This window comes from Salvelinus namaycush, chromosome 2, assembly GCF_016432855.1.
Source record: "Salvelinus namaycush isolate Seneca chromosome 2, SaNama_1.0, whole genome shotgun sequence".
In the NCBI taxonomy this organism is placed as follows: Eukaryota; Metazoa; Chordata; class Actinopteri; order Salmoniformes; family Salmonidae; genus Salvelinus; species Salvelinus namaycush.
The window spans coordinates 79,464,427-79,486,235 of record NC_052308.1 but is presented as its reverse complement, the minus strand read 5'-3'; the positions used below and the strand labels follow the sequence as shown (position 1 = coordinate 79,486,235).

At 41.7% G+C, this 21,809-nt stretch overlaps 1 protein-coding gene across 1 annotated transcript; it reads right to left on the bottom strand.

Annotated features, from left to right (window-relative positions):
- Positions 1 to 673: 673 nt before the first annotated feature.
- LOC120019531 (myosin heavy chain, fast skeletal muscle-like) lies at positions 674 to 20,548 on the bottom strand. Its single transcript, XM_038962830.1, has 40 exons — positions 20,505 to 20,548; positions 20,146 to 20,373; positions 19,668 to 19,814; positions 19,326 to 19,482; positions 18,299 to 18,326; positions 17,933 to 18,041; positions 17,687 to 17,779; positions 17,353 to 17,413; positions 17,014 to 17,112; positions 16,583 to 16,686; positions 16,059 to 16,197; positions 15,683 to 15,801; positions 15,381 to 15,530; positions 15,116 to 15,286; positions 13,212 to 13,515; positions 12,793 to 12,857; positions 12,612 to 12,699; positions 12,378 to 12,495; positions 12,113 to 12,236; positions 10,005 to 10,141; positions 9,275 to 9,530; positions 8,813 to 9,055; positions 8,368 to 8,544; positions 8,126 to 8,271; positions 7,855 to 7,945; positions 7,131 to 7,520; positions 6,883 to 7,009; positions 6,549 to 6,667; positions 6,111 to 6,307; positions 5,787 to 5,970; positions 5,485 to 5,650; positions 5,198 to 5,322; positions 4,728 to 5,036; positions 4,307 to 4,510; positions 4,024 to 4,149; positions 3,725 to 3,895; positions 2,140 to 2,244; positions 1,967 to 2,062; positions 1,397 to 1,528; positions 674 to 807 (listed from the first exon to the last, which is right to left on the bottom strand). Exons 2-40 carry the CDS (start codon positions 20,359 to 20,361, stop codon positions 787 to 789), a joined length of 5,814 nt encoding a protein of 1,937 aa, XP_038818758.1. The 5' UTR covers positions 20,362 to 20,373; positions 20,505 to 20,548; the 3' UTR covers positions 674 to 786.
- Positions 20,549 to 21,809: the final 1,261 nt, after the last annotated feature.

Below are 21,809 nucleotides of genomic sequence, written 5' to 3'. Positions count from 1 at the left end.
ACAGTGATATTTTAGTCACTCTCTCCAATTTGTTCATTCGCACTTGATTTTATTTCGAGTAAGATAGCAGCCTACGTGTTGCCTAGCTTCCCAGAGTCCTTGCTCTGGCCAAACACTACGCCAAGTCCACGGACGGACGCTAGTTTTCTCTCAGCAATGAAGTATGTAGCAAACAACAGATCAGCGGAATAATTTAGTGTGAGTCGTCAGGCTAGCTTACACAAGAAAATACTTGTAATATTGGTAGTCACCATTTGGATGCCACGATGATACAGTCTACACTGCTCAATGGGGAGAGTTTGCACCGGCAACACAATGACATGAGGCAGGCACAGTGTTCTAGCTCCTGCTTTCCTCAGTAAGGAATGGGAAGTAGCTAGACAGTGTAGCCAATATCATGCCAGGGGGATGGCTCAAGCACATTTATCAGTGATGTAAAGTACTTAAAACTATAATTAGATTTTTAGCTGGTCAGTCCTTACATCCATAGCTCAGTCTGAGAATTTGAGTGGTTACATTTCTCCAGCCTCATCCCTCAGCTGATGTGGACGCTTTGTTGGTGTACCACTTTGTTGTTGTTAGAATCCCAGATTGCTCCATTATTTAAAGTACAATATTTTATGGGGTATTAAAAATCTGTTTGCTGAGTAATAAGTCCACAGTCACAAAGGAAGTGTATGTAGATCCACATGTTTTTAATCAACGCTCAACATTTCACCATGAAAATCATATTTTATGCAACACGGGAAAATGGTAAGACTTTGATCTTCAATACTTTGGTCTTGTTTATTCAGCAACTTCTTTTCCCTGTAAGAATAAATACATAATATAATGTATCAGTAATAATAATGAACATGATAAATATATGGATAGAATATAATGTATCAGTAATAACAATGAACATGATAAATATATGGATAGAATATAATGGATCAGTTGTAATAATGAACATGATAAATATATGGATAGAATATAATGGATCAGTAATAATAATGAACATGATAAATATATGGATAGAATATAATGGATCAGTAATAACAATGAACCTGATAAATATATTGATAGAATATAATGGATCAGTAATAATAATGAACATGATAAATATATGGATAGAATATAATGGATCAGTAATAATAATGAACATGATAAATATATGGATAGAAGAGATTGGATCAAGTCTTTAATGCTCAGTGCTCAGCTTGGATTTTCAATTTTGAAGTTCCAACTGAATTAATCTTTATTGTTTAACGCTTCCTGAAATGTTCTTCTTAGAGATCTTCAATACAGTTGAGTGTAAAAGGTCTGTATTGACCTCTGAGAAGACTGAATCATAGGTGGTGTTGATGTGGTCATATCTGAACATGAGTCAGGTATGGGTTTAGAAGCAGTTCTGTACCTTTCCAGAGTCACGGGTCTTGGCTCTGAGCTTGTTGACCTGAGTCTCAGCGATGTCAGCACGCTCCTCAGCCTCCTCCAGCTCATGCTGAACCTTCCTGAACTTAGACATATGGCTATTGGCTGCTTCCTCCTGGGTGAGGAAATGAGAGGGAGAGCAGAACATCAGCATTTAAAGTTTGAAGCTTCAGGTAGCAAATATAAATATTATTTTCAACAAAACACATATTGGCAGATTTAGGAAAGCAATGTATACAGGGAGATATATGATAGAGCAGAGAAAGTGAGTGGCAGAACGGGGGATCAAACCGCTGCCTCCAGCACGATCACTAGACCAGCTAATTAATATTCAACCCCTCTCCTTTAAGTTGGTAACACATAGGAGGCACTCAGAAATGTGTACAATTTCATCAGCAATTACTTGCACTATCAATTGTCATTGTTGACTGATGTGCTGTAGCAACACTTACTTCAAACTACATTTTATGAACATTAAGTTTTATAATGTTAACTAGGGATTTTTCTTCTTGAATGTCTGCTCTCAGAGTATTTGACTAAGTCTGTGACTCACCGCTTCCTCAGAATGCCTCTTGTAGGCCTTCACTTTCATCTGCAGCTTATCAACCAGGTCCTGAAGTCTGCTAACGTTCTTCTTATCCTCCTCAGTCTGTGGGAGATCACAGAATCAATGTGCCATAGTTATACACACAAACCTGTCTGTGTGAAGAATGTACTTTCTCTTACCTGGTAAGTGAGCTCCTTGACTCTGCGCTCATACTTGCGGACTCCCTTGACCGCGTCTACACCTCTTCTCTGCTCTGCCTCCACCTCAGTCTCGAGCTCACGCACCTTTGTGGAAGAAATAAACGTAGGAGTTTGTTGGAGGTCGTGAAATCAGACGTAACAAATATTTGTAAAACAGGTATAGTCTTCAACCCAGTCAAGGGGGCACAATTGTCATCTGTTCCTATGTACTCTTTTAAAACATTTATTGAAGGGGTCTGTAATAATAACAACAACTTTTCATTATCTAGGTCAGTGGTTCTCAAAGTGGAATTTACATTTCAATTTGTTTATGTATATTTCTAGCAAGAACAGATTAAACAGCCAGAGATCTTTGGAAAACGTTTAGAGGGTGCAATACAGTACAATGTAATATTATTCATCCACAATTTATGTTATTAACTCTTAGATAAACGGGTCTGGGAGGCTCACAACTCAATTCTTCTTGTATTAGTAACATGACTATCCATGTTGTCATGCGTTTAGTGGTGTATGGTGCAGTACCAGTAAGGTGACTAGAGGCCGCCACTCGCATGTTTTAATTGCTTCTATTTTGGGGCTCGCGCCATGGCAGTTGAGAGAAGTTCGCCATTTGAGTCAACAGCAAGACAGAATCATCGACATAAATACATTCATATATTTTTATTTTGAAGGTAAGCGAGTGTAAAATCCCTATATTCAAGACGGTAATGTTTCTGGAGTATGTACATATGTTTGTTGAGATGTTATGTTGTGTTTTTAGGTTTTATGAACTTATTAACGTCCGCTAGCCTACAAGCTAATTCAGCCATTAGCCTGCTAGCTGGTATCCCAACATAGCAACGCTAGCTTCCCTAGCAACGGCCGGTGAATGAGACATAACGAAAGAGAGAGAAATTATTACTATGACATTAATTCGATGAATGTATATTATATTCTGTGTTGATATTTATTGTGAATTATTATTATTATTATTATTATGAATGAAATGGCAGATTAGAAGAAGTCTGCTGAGACCACAGTTTGAGCCTGAATGAAGCAACTAGATGAGTACATTTGAATTTATTTAAAGGTCTTTAATCAACTCCACTAAATAAGTGTAAAATTATTATAATTTGTTTTGTTATGATCATAAATTCACCATAATTTAAGATTTAAAACTGCAACATTTTTTTTGCCCAAAGGCTAAATGTGTAGAATGACAGGAAATTACCTTTAAAACAGCAACATTTTCTCTCTGATGCAAAGAAGGGGGACTTAAAAATGTTATTTCCCAGGGCCCGAGACTTGATTAGTCCAGTCATGCACTGCAGAAGTCATAGTAAATCTGCGTGGATGCTATTTCTGATGCACTTTAAAGTAGGAGTTGTGTTCTGATCTTATGAAGAGGGTCCCTGATGAATTCGCTATCACAAAAGGGGTGGTCCCCGATGCAAAGAAGTTTGGGAACCCCTGATCTAGGTGGGTTATATCGAGAACAAGTCACTAAACAATGCTCCTGTGTATCAAATACATGTCCAGCAATCAGTCTTTCAATCCACCCTAATCCACCCTGCTGGTAACTCACCCTGGACTCCAGTTTCTGGAGCTGCTTCTTGCCTCCCTTCATGGCCAGATTCTCAGCCTCATCCAGGCGGTGCTGGAGGTCCTTGACTGTGACCTCCAGGTTCTTCTTCATCCTCTCCAGGTGAGAGCTGGTGTCCTGCTCCTTCTTCAGCTCCTCAGCCATCATGGCCGCCTGGAATAGTAGTTTGTTTAATTTATGCACCAATCATAACGTCCCCCTCAGATCTTTGTTGTTCTTAACCAGCCCTGCTACCATTGGCACTTGGGGACAAATCAAGTTGATGTAATTCAAGGACTCACGTCAGTGATTGCCTTCTTGGCCTTCTCCTCTGCATTCCTGGCCTCCTGGACGATGTCGTCCACCTCTCCCTGCACCTGCACCAGGTCAGTCTCTAGCTTCTTCTTGGTGTTCAGAAGGCTGGTGTTCTGAAGAAGGAAACAAGATGATTTGTTTGACTCTCAAGAAAACTTGCAAGTCACAAGACTGAAATTATGAAAATCTAAGGCAAACACTGTCAAATTCCAGGTGTGTTTAAACTGTATGCCTGGTTGAGTTTCATTAGAAATGGCTTTTGACCCATACCTGGGAGTGCAGCAGGCCAACACGCTCGCTGGCGTCTACCAGCTCAGTCTCAGCCACTTTGCGGCCTCGCTCTGTCTGCTCCAGAGCAACTCTCAGCTCCTCGATTTCAGCCACCATCAGACCGTTTCTGCGCTCCACCATGGCTGCCTGCTCCTTCATGTCTTCTGCGACACGGACGGCGTCATCAAGGTGCAATTGGGCATCCTGGGGTTCACAATGACATACGTTCATTTGGACTTGTGGAAGTAGGGGTGATAGGATCAGTGATAGAAATGTTCATTGGCAAGAATTTCCCCAGTATCGCTACCTTTAGTACATAAACCACTCTATTCAAATCCTCTGTTCTATTATTTTCTACAGATTTCAAAACAAATCCCTCTCCATGTTCAGGTTCTTGAGCCTGCTGTCCCAGTCCCTTTACCTTGAGCTGTCCCTGGACATTCCTCAGCTGTTTCTGGGCCTCAGCGGCCTGCCTGTTGGAGTGGCTCAGCTGGATCTCCATCTCGTTCAGGTCTCCCTCCATCTTCTTCTTCACCCTCAGGGCATCATTCCTGCTCCTGACCTCAGAGTCCAGGGTGCTCTGCATGGAGTCAACCACCCTCTGGCTGTTCCTCTTGATCTGCTCCATCTCCTCGTCCTTCTCAGCGATCTTCCTGTCCACCTCACCCTTGATCTGGTTCAGCTCCAGCTGCACACGCAGAATCTTGGATTCCTCGTGCTCCAGTGTTCCCTGGACAAACAGAAGCAGTCAGGCCAATTGTGTTCAATACATTTGGATGTAGGAGTGAAATATATATGACTACAATAAACTCAAATACAGGGATCATTGGACTGTAGCTGGCGTTGGCTAGTGTAACACTGCTTTCCCCATCAAACAGCTGTAGTTTGTACCTCAGCCTCCTCCAGAGCGGTCTGGATCTCAGACTTCTCTGTCTCCACGGTCTTCTTGGCCTTCTCCAGCTCATGGATGCTCTTGCCAGTCTCTCCGATCTGCTCAGTCAGGTCAGAGATCTCCTCTGCACACACACACACAGGAGCAGTTTACACTTGGGAGATTTTCAGTGGATATCGCCAATGTACTGAAGTTGACATTGAATCATAATAACAGTGAATTTATTAACAGCAATTAATATTGCTAATGAAACATGAGCCAAATAGAACTGCTGTTAAATGCTCACGTTGCAGGTTCTTGTTCTCTCTCTTCAGAGTCTCCAGATGATCCAGAGCCTCCTCGTAGGAGTTCTTCATCTTGAAGAGTTCAGTGCTCATAGAGCGAGCCTCCTTCTGAGCTCCTTCCAGCTCAGCCTGGCCCTCCTCATACTTCTGCTTCCACTCTGCCAGAACCTAGGGAAATCCATGGGATTTTCATCAGAAGTCATTGATGAAGAATTTTGAATCAGAAATATGCTTCAATTATACTACAATTGATCATATACCAGACAGTAAATATCAGCCTAAGGTGAGGTTTATTCATTTTCACCTTGTCAAAGTTCCTCTGCTTCTTGTCGAGGTTGGCGGCCAATGCGTTGGCTCTCTCAACATCAATCATGAGGTCCTCCACCTCTCCCTGCAGCCTCTGCTTGGTCTTCTCCAGGGAGGCGCACTTGGAGTTGGTCGCCTCAATGGTCTCCTCAGCATCCTGCAGACGCTGGGCCAGCTTCTTCCTGTTAGACAACAGAGGATGGTTTTATGTTGCGAAAACAAATGTTACAATACATATTGTTGATCTCACATTTTCTCAGAGCCCCCTACCACCCTCACCATCCACACCATATTTGAGTTTTTTCTGTTGTGTGTGACTCACTTGGCCTCCTCCAGCTCCTCTGTGCGCTGGATGGCATCAGTTTCATACTTAGTCCTCCACTGAGCCACCTCACTATTGGCCTTGGACATGCCGCGTTGCAGCTCTGCCTTGGCCTCCTGCTCCTCCTCAAACTGCTCCCTCAGGAGGTCACAGTCATGGCGGGCAGACTGAACACCGTGGGCCAGTGCGTTTTTAGCCTGTGAGAAAGAAAGACAAAATGCAAAGAGAGATAAGAGAGATAGTCAAACAAATGACAGAGGAGTCTCTGAGGGTGGAGAGACAGTAGGAGTCTCTGAGGGTGGAGAGACAGTAGGGGTCTCTGAGGGTGGAGAGACAGTAGGAGTCTCTGAGGGTGGAGAGACACTAGGAGTCTGAGGGTGGCGTAGTCACCATCTATGTAAATATATGGCTCTAAACTTTCCATCTTGGGTGCCTTACCTTGACCTCCTCCTCAACAGCCCTCTTCAGCTCCTCCACCTGCTGAGTGAAGGCCTGTTTGCCTCTGGTCAGCTGAGACACCAGGGCTTCCTTCTCCTCCAGCTGGCGACCAAACTCACCTGCAAGGACAGAGGGACATCTTGTTAATAGGGTCACTGTTTTCTAAGATGGAAAATGTATTTTAATGTATCATAGTTAATGTTGTTCGGAGGTAAATAGTACAGTAGAAACTATGTGGACCAGTGGAGGCTCCTCAGAAGAAGTCGATACAGCCCACAATACTTTATGTTTTACTGAAGGAAAGCATTGGCTTGTTGATCATTGTTGTTGGTACCATTTTCTGTCAGGAGTCTGGCTCTCTGTCCGCTGATGTCGTTGACCTGGCGAACATTCTCATCATTCTTAGTCTTGAGCTCACTCAGCTGGTCCTCAAGAGTACGGCACATCTTCTCCAGATTGCCCTGTTAGTGTAACATGTTCCATCATTACTTTATATATGGGACTCCTGTCAACTTCAGTTCACTTGAATGGTAATGTAGTTGACCCTCCTCAACACTGCTTTACCAAAACATCACTACTCACCTTAGCCTTGGCGACGGCCTCCATGTTGCTGGAGAGGTCATCAATCTCCATCTTGTACTCGCTCTTCTCCTTCTCCAGCTTCTGCTTGACGCGCTGCAGGTTGTCGATCTGCTCCCCGAGCTCAGCCACACTGTCGGCCTGCTTCTTGCGCAGAGCAGCGGCTGTGGCCTCATGCTGCAGGGTGGACTCTTCAAGATCACGACGCAGCTTCTGGAACTCAGCCTCACGCTTCTTGTTCATCTCAATCTGAGCAGCAGTGGCGCCTCCGGCCTCCTCCAGCCTCTCGCTGATCTCCTCAAGTTCCCTGGAGAGATCGGCCCTCTGCTTCTCAACCTTAGCCCTGGCAGCACGCTCAGCCTCAATTTCCTCCTCCAGCTCCTCAATACGGGCCTAGAACAGGGGGCAGGAGCAGGGGGATGAACACTACAATACAGTTGAAACAATTGAACCTCACTAAATAATAATAGTATGTATATTTAGCATAAATGTGTTTTAATACAAAGACAGTTATATATTCTGTAGACAGTGTCCCATGCAGGAGCCAACCCACAATGGTAAGACGCACCATCTTTACAACGGTTAGAATCACCAATAAGAAGTACCACCTTCCAAACTGATCAGCCATCAGAAGCCACTGGGAAAAATGTGCTACCAGAAAAATGTTGTTCAGGAAATGATTCAAGTCTGTGCTTTTCTGTACTGGAGCTTATATCCTGTACTGTACCTGGAGTTCCTTGATCTTCTTCTGCAGCTGAGCTCCCAGAGACTGCTCATCCTCAACCTTGCTGAGGAGCTGGGTGGTCTCAAACTCCTTCCTAAGAAACAAAAACACGTTGATTTCAGAGTTAGTTTTGGTTTGATAGTGTAAAGACAGACTATCATACCATTCGCTTTGCTTGTCAGAATCTCCATGGAAATGCTAATTCATAATAACACGTATTAGCCAAGAACAACCATTATAGAAGGTAATACTGTAGTCATTTGCTTGTGTTTACTTCTTGATTTTCTCATCAGCTTGCTGCTTGTCATTCTCCAGGTCCATTATGGACTCCTGGGCCAGTTTCAGATCTCCCTCCAGCTTTCTCTTGGATCTCTCAAGGTCCATACGGAGCTTCTTCTCTTGCTCCAGAGAACCCTCAAGCTAGAAGATAAAAACACATATATTGTTCAAATCTAAACAACTGAAGATAATATCATCTTACCTACTATCATGGCCAAAATGTCAAACTCCACTCACGTCGTCCACTTGCTGTTCCAGCTTGGTCTTGGCCTTGGTCAGAGTGTTGACTTTGTCCTCCTCTGCCTGCAGGTCATCCAGTGTCTGCTGGTGGGCCTCTTGGAGGGCTTTCTTCTCCTTGGTCAGCTTGGCAACACTCTCATCCATAGACGCCATCTCCTCTGTCAGGTTTTTAACCTGTAAATGGCCACAACATAATTATACTTCACCATAAAGGGGAGATTTAGTTTGTTATGTATTGCATTCATTTAATTTAGATTAGAAATGTGTCAACAATTACTGCACTGTAGATTCAACACTAGATGGGAAGTTCCCCACAACTGAAATTCCCCTATTGTGTCTTAATTGTTCCTGCACCCACAATACAACTTGAATTCCATTTCTCTTAAGCTATGTTTTGAGTTGATTATTGTTTGGTTAGACTGTCTATGATAAGACACAAGACCTTGTTTTCAGTGGCGTGCTTCTCCTTCTCCACTTTGGCCAGGGTGAGCTCCAGGTCATCAATGTCCTTCTTCAGCTCAGAGCACTCATCCTCCAGCTTCCTCTTCTTGGCAGTCAACTCAGCATTGATCTCCTCCTCATCCTCCAGCCTCTCGGTCGTCTCTTTGAGTTTGGCCTCCAGCTGGATCTTGCTCTTGATGAGCCCCTCGCACCTTTCCTCAGCATCGTTCAGACTCTCTCCTTCCTGGTTTCAGAACAGGAGGAAGAATCAGAGGCCTCACTTTAGTGAAAGATGTCAGAGCAAATCAATAGAAATTCATGAAACATATACAGCATATAACATGGGCAATAGAAATGTGAGTTAGCCACATACTTTTCAGAGTGTTTATGTGTGTGTGTGTGTGTGTGTGTGTGTATTCATGTGTGTGTAAATGTGCCCATTTGAGGGTAGTTTTTCACTCACAGATGCTATTTGGAGTGCCAGGTCGTTCTTCTCCTGCGTCAGGGCCACCAACTTCTCCTCCATTTGCTTCTTTGTGGCCAGAGCCTTGGCCAGGTCTGTTGTCATCTTCTCATAGTTCTCCTTCATGTTGGCCAGCTCCTTCTCAGTCTCAGCGCTCTGCAGCAGGGGCTTGATCTTGAAGTACAACTTCATCCATGGCCAGGTTTTCACATTCATGAATGAGCGGATGTTGTACTGGATGGCGTAAACTGATTCTCTGGTCGACAGAAAGGACAGAGTGACATGATGAGTGACATGCTTAAAGCTACATTCTGGGATTAGATGAATAACAAAACAGAACCACCTGCCACTGTTTGTTTACAGCTGAGGAAGGGGGCCAGGGAAATGTAACCCCTCTTAAATTCATAGACAGTGCTCTAGATGCAAGATCTGACAGGTCGTGCATGCTAAGCTCATGAGGCATTTTATATACTTCAAGAATGAATATTTAAATGCCACACATTTAAATGACAATTGAACAGCCAAGTCTCAAACTGCAACTATAAAGCTAGAATCCTTAGTTGCTACATCCATTTCTGGACTAAATTAATTAACCCAAAAGATTTAGTTGACCATTATAAGATGTACTTTCTCATTCTGAACAACTCACAGCATATACAGTATGTAATCATAATGCATTAGATACAGGTGGTTGATAGAAAGCTTTGCCAAGATGTCTGCTATTCCTCACCTCCTCTCCATCATCTTGCTAAACTCTCTCCTCATGAGGAATCCACGGCTGAGAGCCTGGACCATGCCGACCAGAGTGGCCAGCTTCTCATCTCTCATCTCCTCCAGGACACCCAGCAGACCGGCTTTGAAGAACACCTGAGACACAGGTTAACATGGTCAATGGAACCACAGATGGTGACAGATAGAAAGGGTTGAATCAAAAGAGGGGAACAACACCACTTGATTGATTTAAACAACATTAACTTTGCAATGGTTACAAACAAACCATGTGATAGGTTGTTTCTAAGTTGTTAGTTATTGTACTGTTGTACAGAGCCTTCAGAAAATATTCACAGCCCTCAACTTTTTCCAGCCTGAATTTAAAATGGATTACATTGGAGATGTTGTGTCACTGGCCTACACACAATACCCCATAATGTCAAAGTGGAAATATGTTTTTAGACACATTTTTACAAATTAATTAATTTGAAATGAAAGCTGAAATGTCTTCGGTCAATAAGTATCCAACCCCTTTGTTATGGCAAGCCTAAATAAGTTCAGGAGTAAAAATGTGCTTAACAAGTCACATAATAAGTTGCATGGACTCACTCTGTGTCCAATAATAGTGTTTAACATGATTTTTGAATGACTACCTCATCTTTGTACCCCACACATACAATTATCTGTAAGGTCCCTCAGTCGAGCAGTGAATTTCAAACACAGATTCAACCACAAAGACCAGGGAGGTTTTTCCAATGCCTCGCAAAGAAAAGCACCTATTGGTAGATGGGTAAAGTTATCGATTACACTTTGGATGGTGTATCAATACACCTAGTAACTACAAATATATAGGCATCCTTCCTAACTCAGTTGCCAGAGCGGAAGGAAACCGCTCAGGGATTTCACCATGAGGCGAATGGTGACTTTAAAACAGAGTTTAATGGCTGTGATAGGAGAAAACTGAGAATGGATCAACAAAATTGTAGTTACTCCACAACACCAACATAAATGACAGAGTGAAAAGAAGAAAGTCTGTACAGATAAAAAATATTCCAAAACATGCATCCTGTTTGCAACAAAGCACTAAAGTAAAATTGCAAAAGAATGTGGCAAAGAAATGTACTTTAAGTCCTGAATACAAAGCATTATGGCAAATCCAACACAACACTGAGTACCACTCTTCATTTTTTCAAGCATGGTGGTGGCTGCATCATGTTGTGGGTATGCTTGTTGTTGACAAAAACTAGGGAGTTTTTTTTTTTCGATAAAAAGAAACGGAGTAGAGCAAAGCACAGGCAAAAACCCTAGAGGAAAATCTGATTCAGTCTGCTTGCCAAAAGGCACTAGGAGACAAATTCACCTTTCAGCAGGACAATAACCCAAAGCAGAAGGCCAAATCTACACTGGAGTTGTAACCAAAATGATATTGAATGTTCCTGAGTGTCCAAGCTACAGTTTGACTTAAATCGGCATGAAAATCTATGGCAAGACGTGAAAATGGCTGTCTAGCAATGATCAACAACCAGCTTGACAGAGCTTGAAGAATTGTTTAAAGAGTAATGTTCAAATATTGTACAATCCAGGTGTGGATAGCGCTTAGAGACTTAACCAGAAAGGCTCACAGCCGTAATCGCTGCCAAAAGGAAGTCTAACGTGTTGGCCCAGAGGGTTGAATACTTATGTAATCATGTTCTATTTTTCATAATTGTTATTTACAAACATTACAATTTTTCTTCCATTTTGACATTCAAATATTTTGTGTCGCTCATTGACAATAAATCACAGTTAAATCCCAACTTTTCAAAGGTAAAGGTGGAAAAAGTCAAGGGGTGTGAATACTTTCTGAAGGCACTGTAGATAAATAATGTGCACAGATACAGATATCTGCAGCCATACGACTATAACACAATGCAAATGATAATGAGTTTAGTTTCTCTTCTATACTTGTCATGTATGACTTTGAAGAAAAAAACTGGACAATGTTTTTCCACCTTTACCATTAGTTAAATGAAGAAGAAAGAACAAAAGGATGGATAGATCACCTGGAGAGATTTTATATGGTACAGGTTTAAATTATTATTCAAGTTGTGTTTTGTTGTCAGCTTTTGCTGGGGGCATTTGACTGACCTTGGTGTGTCCAAACTTGTAATCCTCGTGATTCACATCAATGGACCCAAGCAGCTTCTCAGAAGCCTTCTTGTTGTCCATGAACTGGCCCTCAGGGATGACACTGGCATTCAGTACTTTGTACCTGAATGAGGAGACATTTTTTAAGTATGTCAAGTTGTAATAAGTTGGTTATATTACATGACAGGTAAGACTATTCTGATGCTGGGAAAACCCTTGGAGCAGATATTTAATGTGGTGTGTGTGCGTGTGTGTACGTGTGTACCTCTGCTTGAAGTCAGCATAGATGATTCTGCTGGGGAAGCCCTTTCTGCAGATCCTGATACCCTCCAGTACACCATTACACCTGAGCTGGTGGATAACCAGGAAGTTCTCCATCAGACCTGGTAAAACAAAACAAGTCTCTTTTAATACTCATAAACAGGTTATGGATTGGGATTGTTAAAGTCACTGATACTGTACTGATAAGATGACATATTTAAGTCAATATTTCCTGTACCTGGAGTCTTTGACTCGTTGGGGATCAGGCAGCGCACAAAGTGAGGATGAGTGCTCCTCAAGTTGGTCATCAGCTTATGTAAGTTCTCCTGTAAGGGGGTTACAAACCATTTTCTCAGACATCATTTATGCTAATCAATGCACATTTTAAAGGACTGAATCTACACATTTCAAAAGCTCACCCTGAACTGGGAGGACACTGTCTGCATGGAACCACCCTTCTTCTTGCCTCCTTTCTTGGCTTTATCTGTTAAAATGGGGAAAAGTAAAAGATAACTAGAAAAGTACATTTCCTGGAGCAGGTGGAAGAAATAGAATAATAATAAGAGTATGTAAGAAGAGTGGTCTTGTCTTCAGCAAGCACACTAATTATAAACCAGAGAATCTCTGGTTAACTTCACACGTATCTAGAGGCAAATGCTGCCAATGTCATTGTGTAAAATAACACCTATTGTATGATTTGAATTAACCAAGTGTATGAATAAATTAACCTGGTGAAAACACCCTGAAAGATTGCTATACATTCAACGATTTTAAAGAACATTCGGTCTAAGTTATAAGTAGTGCTTAGTTAAATCATTTGACATGATGCTGGTCTTACCCTCAGGTGGGGGAGGGGGATACAGGGCAGCCAGAATTTTGACTCCGGACTTCTGGTACAGCTGACAAACTGAGTCGTTCAGGGGATCCTTGTTCTTCTCCAGCCACCCAGTGATGTTGTAGTCCACAGTTCCGGCGTAGTGCACCAGGGAGAAGTGGGCCTCTGCCTTGCCTTTGGCAGGCTTGGGCTTCTCAAACGCCTGTGTTTTGCCAAGATGCTGGGCATACAGCTTGTCCTTGAAGGTAGTGTCTGAAGACTTGGGGAACATGCACTCCTCTTCAAGAATGGAGAAGATGCCCAATGGCTTTATGAAAAGAGATGTATATCAAATTAGTGATATTTCCATTTAGGATCACATTTATTCATTTGGTGAACATGCTATTATAGGATTAGATTCATTTAGGGACACATAATAGGTTTCCTATTGAGTTCTCAACAGTCAGATAACTTGTCAGTGGCATGTATTCATGGGTGCCAAGGGAAGCCAGGCTTCCCCCCAAAAATGACACATTATTTTATATCTTTTGTCTCGCTTAGCAAGAGCCTGAATGTATCTCTCCAGGTAAAGCATCCGAGCGAGCAAAACTGTGCCCCTCTTTCTCTGTATGTGTAGCTCTTATATCTGATGCTGTCAAAACTAATATGATATTGTAACATTGAATATATGGGAAGAAGACAACGAGCATTTGGCCTCCGTTGATCTTTTTTTTATACAATAACTGCGAATCAGAGTTGAGCTAAACTGAGTGAGCTAATCTGTGAATGGTCCTGGTGCACCAAAAAATGTGTGAAATGAAGCCAGTTTGAATTTGGCTTCACATCAATCCAAACATTATTGACAGAAAGAAAAACAATTTTTGTTGTCCTCCAGTGGATAGCTAGCTAGCTAAAATGGGCCCTTTCCTAAATTAACCATGGATAGAGATAGGGATTTGTACTCGTAGTATTACTTAATTTGCCATCCTGGCCAATGATTCTAACAGCAATTCTGATCCAACCATAAATTCATACATTGTTATTTTGGTCTGAGAGTATGGAAGTTCAATATGTAGCAAGGTGTAGAAGGCGAATGTTAACTAGCTAGCTAATCGTAGCCCAGGAAAGGAAGTTAGAATAGCGAGCAATGGTTTTAGCCAGGTAGCCAAGGACAACACAATTGTAAAGTGTGTACTGTATGACAGAGACTGTTTCAGCAACATGAAAGACAGGAGGATGGCATTGGCGTTTCTCTACAAGTAGGGTGAGTCAACATGTTTTTTCTACTCACATAAATTAGTACCATGGACAGCCACGTGATATTTAGCTGACATTGATTGGAATTAACTCGTTTTTGGAATCTTTTAGTTGTCACTGTATTAGACTAAGCATCGGTTATTTGATGACATTGAAAGGTTGAAGTTGAAATGGTATTGGAATAGTGGAGGGAGGCAGCTCCTGTTTTCTTTGTGACTTGCAGTAACTCCGTGGTTCTAAATCAATAGATGTTTAGTGGTCCGAAAATGGCAGAAAGATGTACTTGACTGACCATGCTGTAGGTTATGTAACTGTTTGTTACATTCATTATGCTTTGTGGACTCCACGGGACAGATGTTGCTCTCCGGTTTTGTGATGAAACAAAGGTGTGGTTGAATTTATTCTGCCGCTGTGTCTTCTTATTGTCTCGGGCTTAGGCCTATATATCACGGTGGCAAGGCACATGAACTAACAGGTTATAGAGCAAACAATGCAATTATCACAACACATAGGTTGTAATATATATATTTTTTTTACTCGATTGGCTTCCCCAGTGATTTTAATACTGTATACGTTGAACCACTGTGATAATATTTCACACAACGCTCCATATGAGCTTTGCTGTTATGGTCCATTATAATGGTCCATTAAAATCCTCACAGACAGCTTACCTTCTCAATAAGCTCAATGCATGCAGCCAAGTCCATGCCGAAGTCAATGAAGGCCCAGACGATTCCCTCCTTCTTGTACTCCTCTTGCTCCAGGACGAACATGGTGTGGTTGAAAAACTGTTGCAGTTTCTCATTGGTGAAGTTGATGCACAGCTGCTCCATGCTGTTGTACTGTTGATGGAGTTTTAAAAGGGATCATTTCATCATACAAGACTGTAATCCATCTCAATCACATCTAATTGTCTTGTTCTGGTCTCATGCTCACATCAAAGATCTCAAACCCGGCAATGTCAAGCACACCGATATAGAACTGCCTTGGATTCTTGGTGTCCAACATCTCATTGATACGGATGACCATCCACAAGAACATCCTCTCATAGATGGACTTGGCCAGAGCACTGACTGAGTTATTAACCTGCAATGATAATACCTCAAATTAATACATGAGGTATTGACCATGTCTAGTGATAAGGTGATACAAGCTTGGGAAAAACAAAAGCAATGCACTCGTACCCAATATAAATCCAGTGCTCAGAAAATGGTAGATGCTGTGTTTGGCCGCCTTACCTGAGGCACAGTCTGTCCCTTGGTCACATACTCGTTGCCGACCTTCACTCTGGGGTAGCACAGAGCCTTCAACATCTCAGCTGAGTTCAGGCCCAGCAGGTAGGCGATTTTATCAGCCACTGGAGAGAGAACCAACAACAACAGACTCAGGGACACAAGATCACTTGTTTCTGATTTCACACTGACAAAATAGTTTGGTTAACTTCTTTGTGGGTTAGGTTTTGATTCACCCACATTTCTGGAGGTTGTAATTTGTTCTCCAAAAATGATCTCCTGCCTGACTTTCATGTGGCACTGTCTGTCTTCGGTGTTCTATTTCTATGTTGGGGAATGGGACTAATGTTCTACATATTGTATATCTATGAGTGGGACTCACCCTCTGTGCCGTCTGGCTCAGCCTGCTCCTCACGCTGCTTCTGCTTGAATTTCAAGTTTCCATGGTGCAATACAGCTCCTGTCAGCTTGTAGATGCCAACCTTCTCTTCATTAGTGAAGCCCAGGATGGTAATGGCATCCTGGCATTAAAGAGGAAGTACAACAGTGATGAACTGAACGGTAGTTTGCTCAGTTACACTACAGTTCTGTGCTGCTCACTGCAGAACAAATGGGATGGATAGATTTGACTGGCTTCTCTGTTCCACATGATTGCGCTTGGCCAACACATTAGTAGATGGCAGCACAGTTCCACAGGGCACTTTGTGGTGCTCTCTTCTGGAAGGCACGAAAGAGTTCCTTGAGACACACGCCTAACCCCTAACTAACAAGGCATTTAGTATCAAACAAAAACATACATAAACATTCCCAGCTGCCACCAAGTTGGAATTGCACAGAGCATTCAGTGTGTATGGTGGTCCTATCCATTCCATATCTAGAGTTTGGTTAACCCTTTGTTTGACTCACATCTGTGGCATCCAGCTCTTCATTGTCATTGATGCTGGCCACAGCGATCTGACCCTGGCTGCACATGGGGAAGTCGTAGGGGTTGGTGGTGATGAGCGCCATTTCTGTGGACAACAGAGAACAGCTTGTCAGTTAATCTCTTAGAATGCTGCTGTCCTACCTTTACAGTATCTCTCCCTCCTTTACTCAATAGATGGACTCAATGATACATGTAGTATATAATGAATAGCATGAGAAGAGGAGACTGAGACTTGTGGACTAGTGCATCACAGTGCATTACTTGATAGATATTTCCCAAAGACCTTCCAAATGTCTAGATGCCTTGTTACCTTGGATGTACTCATTGTATACTCATTGTATTATTAGTGTGGATTATGAATATTTTAAATATATTCCATAGATGGGGGTGGGAATAATTTCCACTGGCGTACCAACTAGCTCAGGTTTGTGGCCTGTCATCATCTGGAAGAAGATGTGGTAGCCTCTCTCATCGGGCAGCTGGAAGGACACTCTTGACTTCTCCAGCAGGTCTGGGGGAGAGGGAGAGGGAGAATGACACAAAGAGAAAGAGAGAGAGAGTGAATGAGAGAGAGAGAGAGAGAGAATGACAAAGAGAGTAGAGAGAAAGAGAGAACGACACAAAGAGAAAGAGTAGAGAGAGAGTGAATGAGAGAGAGAAAGAGAATGAGATAATTTGTTGGATATCATTACATTTAAATGTATCTGTGTGAATTTAGGAAAGCAGTGAGAAACAATCAAAACCAACTCACAGGTCTCAATGTCAGCTTTAGCCAGTTTACCACCTTGGAAGTGAATCCTGATGAATTTACCCTGTAGTAGAGCATGGGGGTTAGAAATAGGCCAACAAATTAATCTAACATTATACTTTGATAGACCCCTTTAAAATGTTACAGTTTTGTTGGACAGATGTTGGATCTATTAATACAGATGTAGGATATTGACGTTAGAACCTTGAAAATACGACAAGTTTGAATTTCAAATTTTCAGCAATAAAAAATATCTTAAATGTGTGTAACAATAGGGAACTACTGAATTAAATTTTTCCAATATAAGGTAACTTCCACAGTATGCCTTCATACTTACAAAGCGAGACGAGTTGTCGTTCCTCACTGTCTTGGCATTACCGTAAGACTCCAGCAGAGGGTTAGCTGCAATGATCTGATCCTCAAGAGACCCCTGATTGAGACAAACACAAGTTGCTCAAAAACTGGTAACATGGTAAAGTTAGTTTTTCTCAATAGCTTGAAACAGGATTCACCACTGGAAAAACAGTTTACACAGCCAACCAAACTGAAATGTGTTAAAAAGGCAAACATAAGAACAACTTACCTGCATTTTGCCAGGGTCTGCTTCCTTCTTGGCACCAGACACTGCAATGGTGGCAAAGTACTGGATGACACGCTTGGTGTTGACAGTCTTTCCTGCACCGGATTCTCCACTGGTTTATATGACAGAGAAAGAGGGGTTTTAGTTACATGTTTGAGTGTCAGATTGTCTTTCACCATGAAATAGCATTGAACAATACCTGTTTTCTAACATAAGTAAATCATTAACAAATATTCCCTTTAATCGACTCGTTATTACACAACCTAATGTCATAATCTATTCATAATGTAATGTATTTCATCACACCAAGTGACCCAACTTATTACAATAGAAACACTTTCTCAAGTGACATTTTAGTAAACAACTTACGTAATCAGGACTGACTGGTTCTCCTTATCTGAAAACAAAAACATATTGCTTATCATACTCAAGAAACATTATGGGGACATTATTTAATTCATAGCATCATCATGAATTTCATTTTGGAACATTTTCTTATCAAGGGTAGTGAAATCAGATATTCCCAGCAGACTGTTATTACCTAGACTAGAAAACAGTAGATACCTCTCTGAAGTATATTTTAATCTATCCATCCATCAATCCATCAATCCATCGGCACTTGTGGACATTTTTATGTATTGGTCTGTCTATCCATGTGAGAGACGCAGACTCTGTCTCAACCTTTACTCAGTCTTTACTGAAGAATAGGGCTTGGGTCAGTCTGTCTTATCTGGTATCCTGTGTGAACTTAAGTATTCTCTCTCTCTCTGAGGAACTGAGCCCTAGGACCATGCCTCGGGACTATCTGGCCTGATGACTCCTGGCTGTGCCTAGTCCACCTGGTCGTGCTGCTGCTCCAGTTTCAACTGTTCTGCCTCCGGCTATGGAACCCTAACCTGTGCACCGGATGTGCTACCTTGTCCTTGACCTGCTGTTTTTTGACTCTCTCTCTCACGCCCTCTCTCTCTCTATATACCGCACCTGCTATCTCGACCTTTGAATGTTCGGCTATGAAAATCCGACTGACATTTACTCTTGAGGTACTGACCTGTTGCACCCTCTACAACCACTGTGATTATTATTTGACCATGCTGGTCATCTATGAACGTTTGAACATCTTGAAGAACAATCTGGCCTTAATGGCCATATACTCTTATAATCTCTACCCGGCACAGTCAGAAGAGGACTGGCCACCCCTCAGAGACAGGTTTCTCTCTAGGTCCTGCCTTTCTATGGAGTTTTTCTAGCAACAGTGCTTCTACATTTGCTTTGCTTGCTGTTTGGGGTTTTAGGCTGGGTTTCTGTATAAGCACTTTGTGACATCTGCTTATGTAAAAATCGCTTTATAAATACATGTGATTGATTGATCCATCCATCCATCCATGAGATATCGTACCAATCATCATGAACTGAAAGGCGTTGTCAGAGACGGAGAAGATATGGGGTGGAGCCTCCATCCTCTTCTTCCCTCTGTAGGCGTTGACAACCTCTTCGTCGTACACGGGAAGCCACTTGTAGGGGTTCACCGTGGCACAGAAGAGCCCAGAGTAGGTCTGGATGAAAGCATATTTACATTTGTGGATTAGTAAAGTCAGATGTACTTTTACCTGGATTTATGTGAGGATGTGGGTGTACTTTGGTATACTGATGTGGGTCTACTGTATTGATATGTTTTGGTTTCTACCTTTCATTTGTGTGTAGTAATGTATGTGTGTGTTTGTATGTGCAGGTTTCTTACATAGATCATCCATGCTGCATAACGCTCTTTGAGGTTATACAACACAGAGGCTTCATTCAGGTAGGTCATCATGGCCATGTCCTCAATCTTGTCGTACTTAGGGGGGTTCATCTCATAGATGTCTGCATCTTTGAACTCTTTTCCTTCCTGAAACAATCAGAAATCTAGTTTACACGCAGATCAAAGTGGACACGACTGAATGCTTTTTGCTCATTAAATACAAGTTTAATCAGTAACAAAATGTACATCCACATTAATCCACTACTTAGTTATCACCCACTGACACGTATCTGTTTTTTTACTAGTCAATAACAAAAAATCCATGCCATTTTTAAATAGCAGCGATAAAAATGATGTACTTGAAGGTTATTTTCTGCTTACAAAAAACATTAGTATTTCTTTGTTGTTGCATTTAGTAGATTTTACAAGAATTATAGTACACAAACTTGAATTTGAAAACTTTTCAGATCAGGCTTACCTCCTTAGTGCCGTCAGGTTTCGTGACTGTTACAGTACACTTCCCGTCGGCCCTGGCAGTGACCAAACCCTTAAGGTACAGCTCCACCTTGTCTGCCACATAGCAGGCGTTCTTTGAATCAAAGGGCATGGCTTGTGCCTCCATCCTCTCCTTCTCAGATTTACGGAGGTATATGGCAGCCTTGCCGTAGATTTGCATCTCAGCGTCCGTACTCATGGTGACGGATAACTAGGAAAGAGATGAAACAAGAAACATTATTGCCTCTGTGGTGCTTCCTCCCCAGTCAGCAGAGTTAGGTGAGCGGTATCGCTCAGAATATTCTCATCACTTTTTATGTGAAGACTCAAACCATGTCTCACCTTTTTCCCCTCCTACAGATGAATGTGTACTTCTTGGAGGACCCTGTCAAACACTAGAGTGTTGTGAAAACACACATAACTAAAGCCATTTTGCCCCGAAGGGCTAGAAAACATGTAACTCAATCATTACAGCCATGTCAAATTCAACTAAAGGTGCACCTGATAACTTTTATTTTCCTAGTGGAAACTCACTTTACTACACATTCTGTTAGGAATTCAAATAAATTCCCCTGAAAACCCTGTTACATTCTAGAACACCCTTTCAAGTGCAGGAGCACCACTTTTTACTGTAAATGAAAGTTACAGATTTTGAAATAAAACACATTTAAAGTAAAACACGTAATACAATATATATATATATATATTTTTTTATAAATGCCACTTGATTGCATATTGTCAAATCTTACAAGAGACATGCAGAAGTCAATACAAACAGTGCAGTTAGCTACTGCCTCAGATTCTACAAAGATGAGACAAATATACAAATCTAAGGAGGTGGAGAGGTCTTACCACAGAGGAAGAAGGTATCTGACTTATGGATGCTGGGGCCTCAGCCTCCTTATATCTGGTTGGAAGTGCCAACCAGGCAAAAGTTAATTATGGACCACTCTGGGAAAGGAAATGTATTGACTGAGAGACCTCTGTGTGTCTGTGTCTCACTAGCACCTCCCACTTCCAGGAGCACCACACTCCCATTACATTACTTTTTAATGTCATATTTGTGTCTGAATAAAATTTCACTGAATTACTAATAATTATGACAATCAGAAATGTTTTATTTTTCAAACTGATTCCAATGTTACTACCACTGACCCTCAAATACTGTAATTGAGTGAGTCCATGTTGCCCCACTACCACTAATACAGTTTTCATGAAAATCTAAGCCTTATTTAGTTCAACTTTAGTATTATTAATCCTTATCAACCACTTCATAAATATATACAGTACATACAGCACCAGTCCAAAGTTTGGACACACCTACTCATTACAGGGTTTTTCTTTATTTTTACTATTTTCTACATTGTAGAATAATAGTGAAGACATCAAAGCTATGAAATAACACATGGAATCATCTAGTAACCAAAAAAGTGTTAAACAAATCAAAATATATTTGAGATTCTTCAGCGTAGCCACCCTTTGCCTTGATGACAGCTTTGCATACTCTTGGCATTCTCTCAACCAGCTTCATGGGGTAGTCACCTGGAATGCCTTTCAATTAACAGGTGTGCCTTGTTAATTTGTGGAATTTATTTTCTTCTTAATGTGTTTGAGCCAATGAGTTGTGTTGTGACAAGGTAGGGGTGG

Excerpts from the sequence above, each read along its gene's own strand:
- LOC120019531 (XM_038962830.1), bottom strand. The coding sequence starts at position 20,361 with ATGAGTACGGACGCTGAGATGCAAATCTACGGCAAGGCTGCCATATAC. Across the intron at positions 7,946-8,125 it reads GCTGATGAGAAAATCAAGAA|GAAGGAGTTTGAGACCACCC; the intron begins GTAAACACAAGC and ends TTTGTTTCTTAG. Across the intron at positions 5,037-5,197 it reads CCGCTCTGGAGGAGGCTGAG|GGAACACTGGAGCACGAGGA; the intron begins GTACAAACTACA and ends CTGTTTGTCCAG.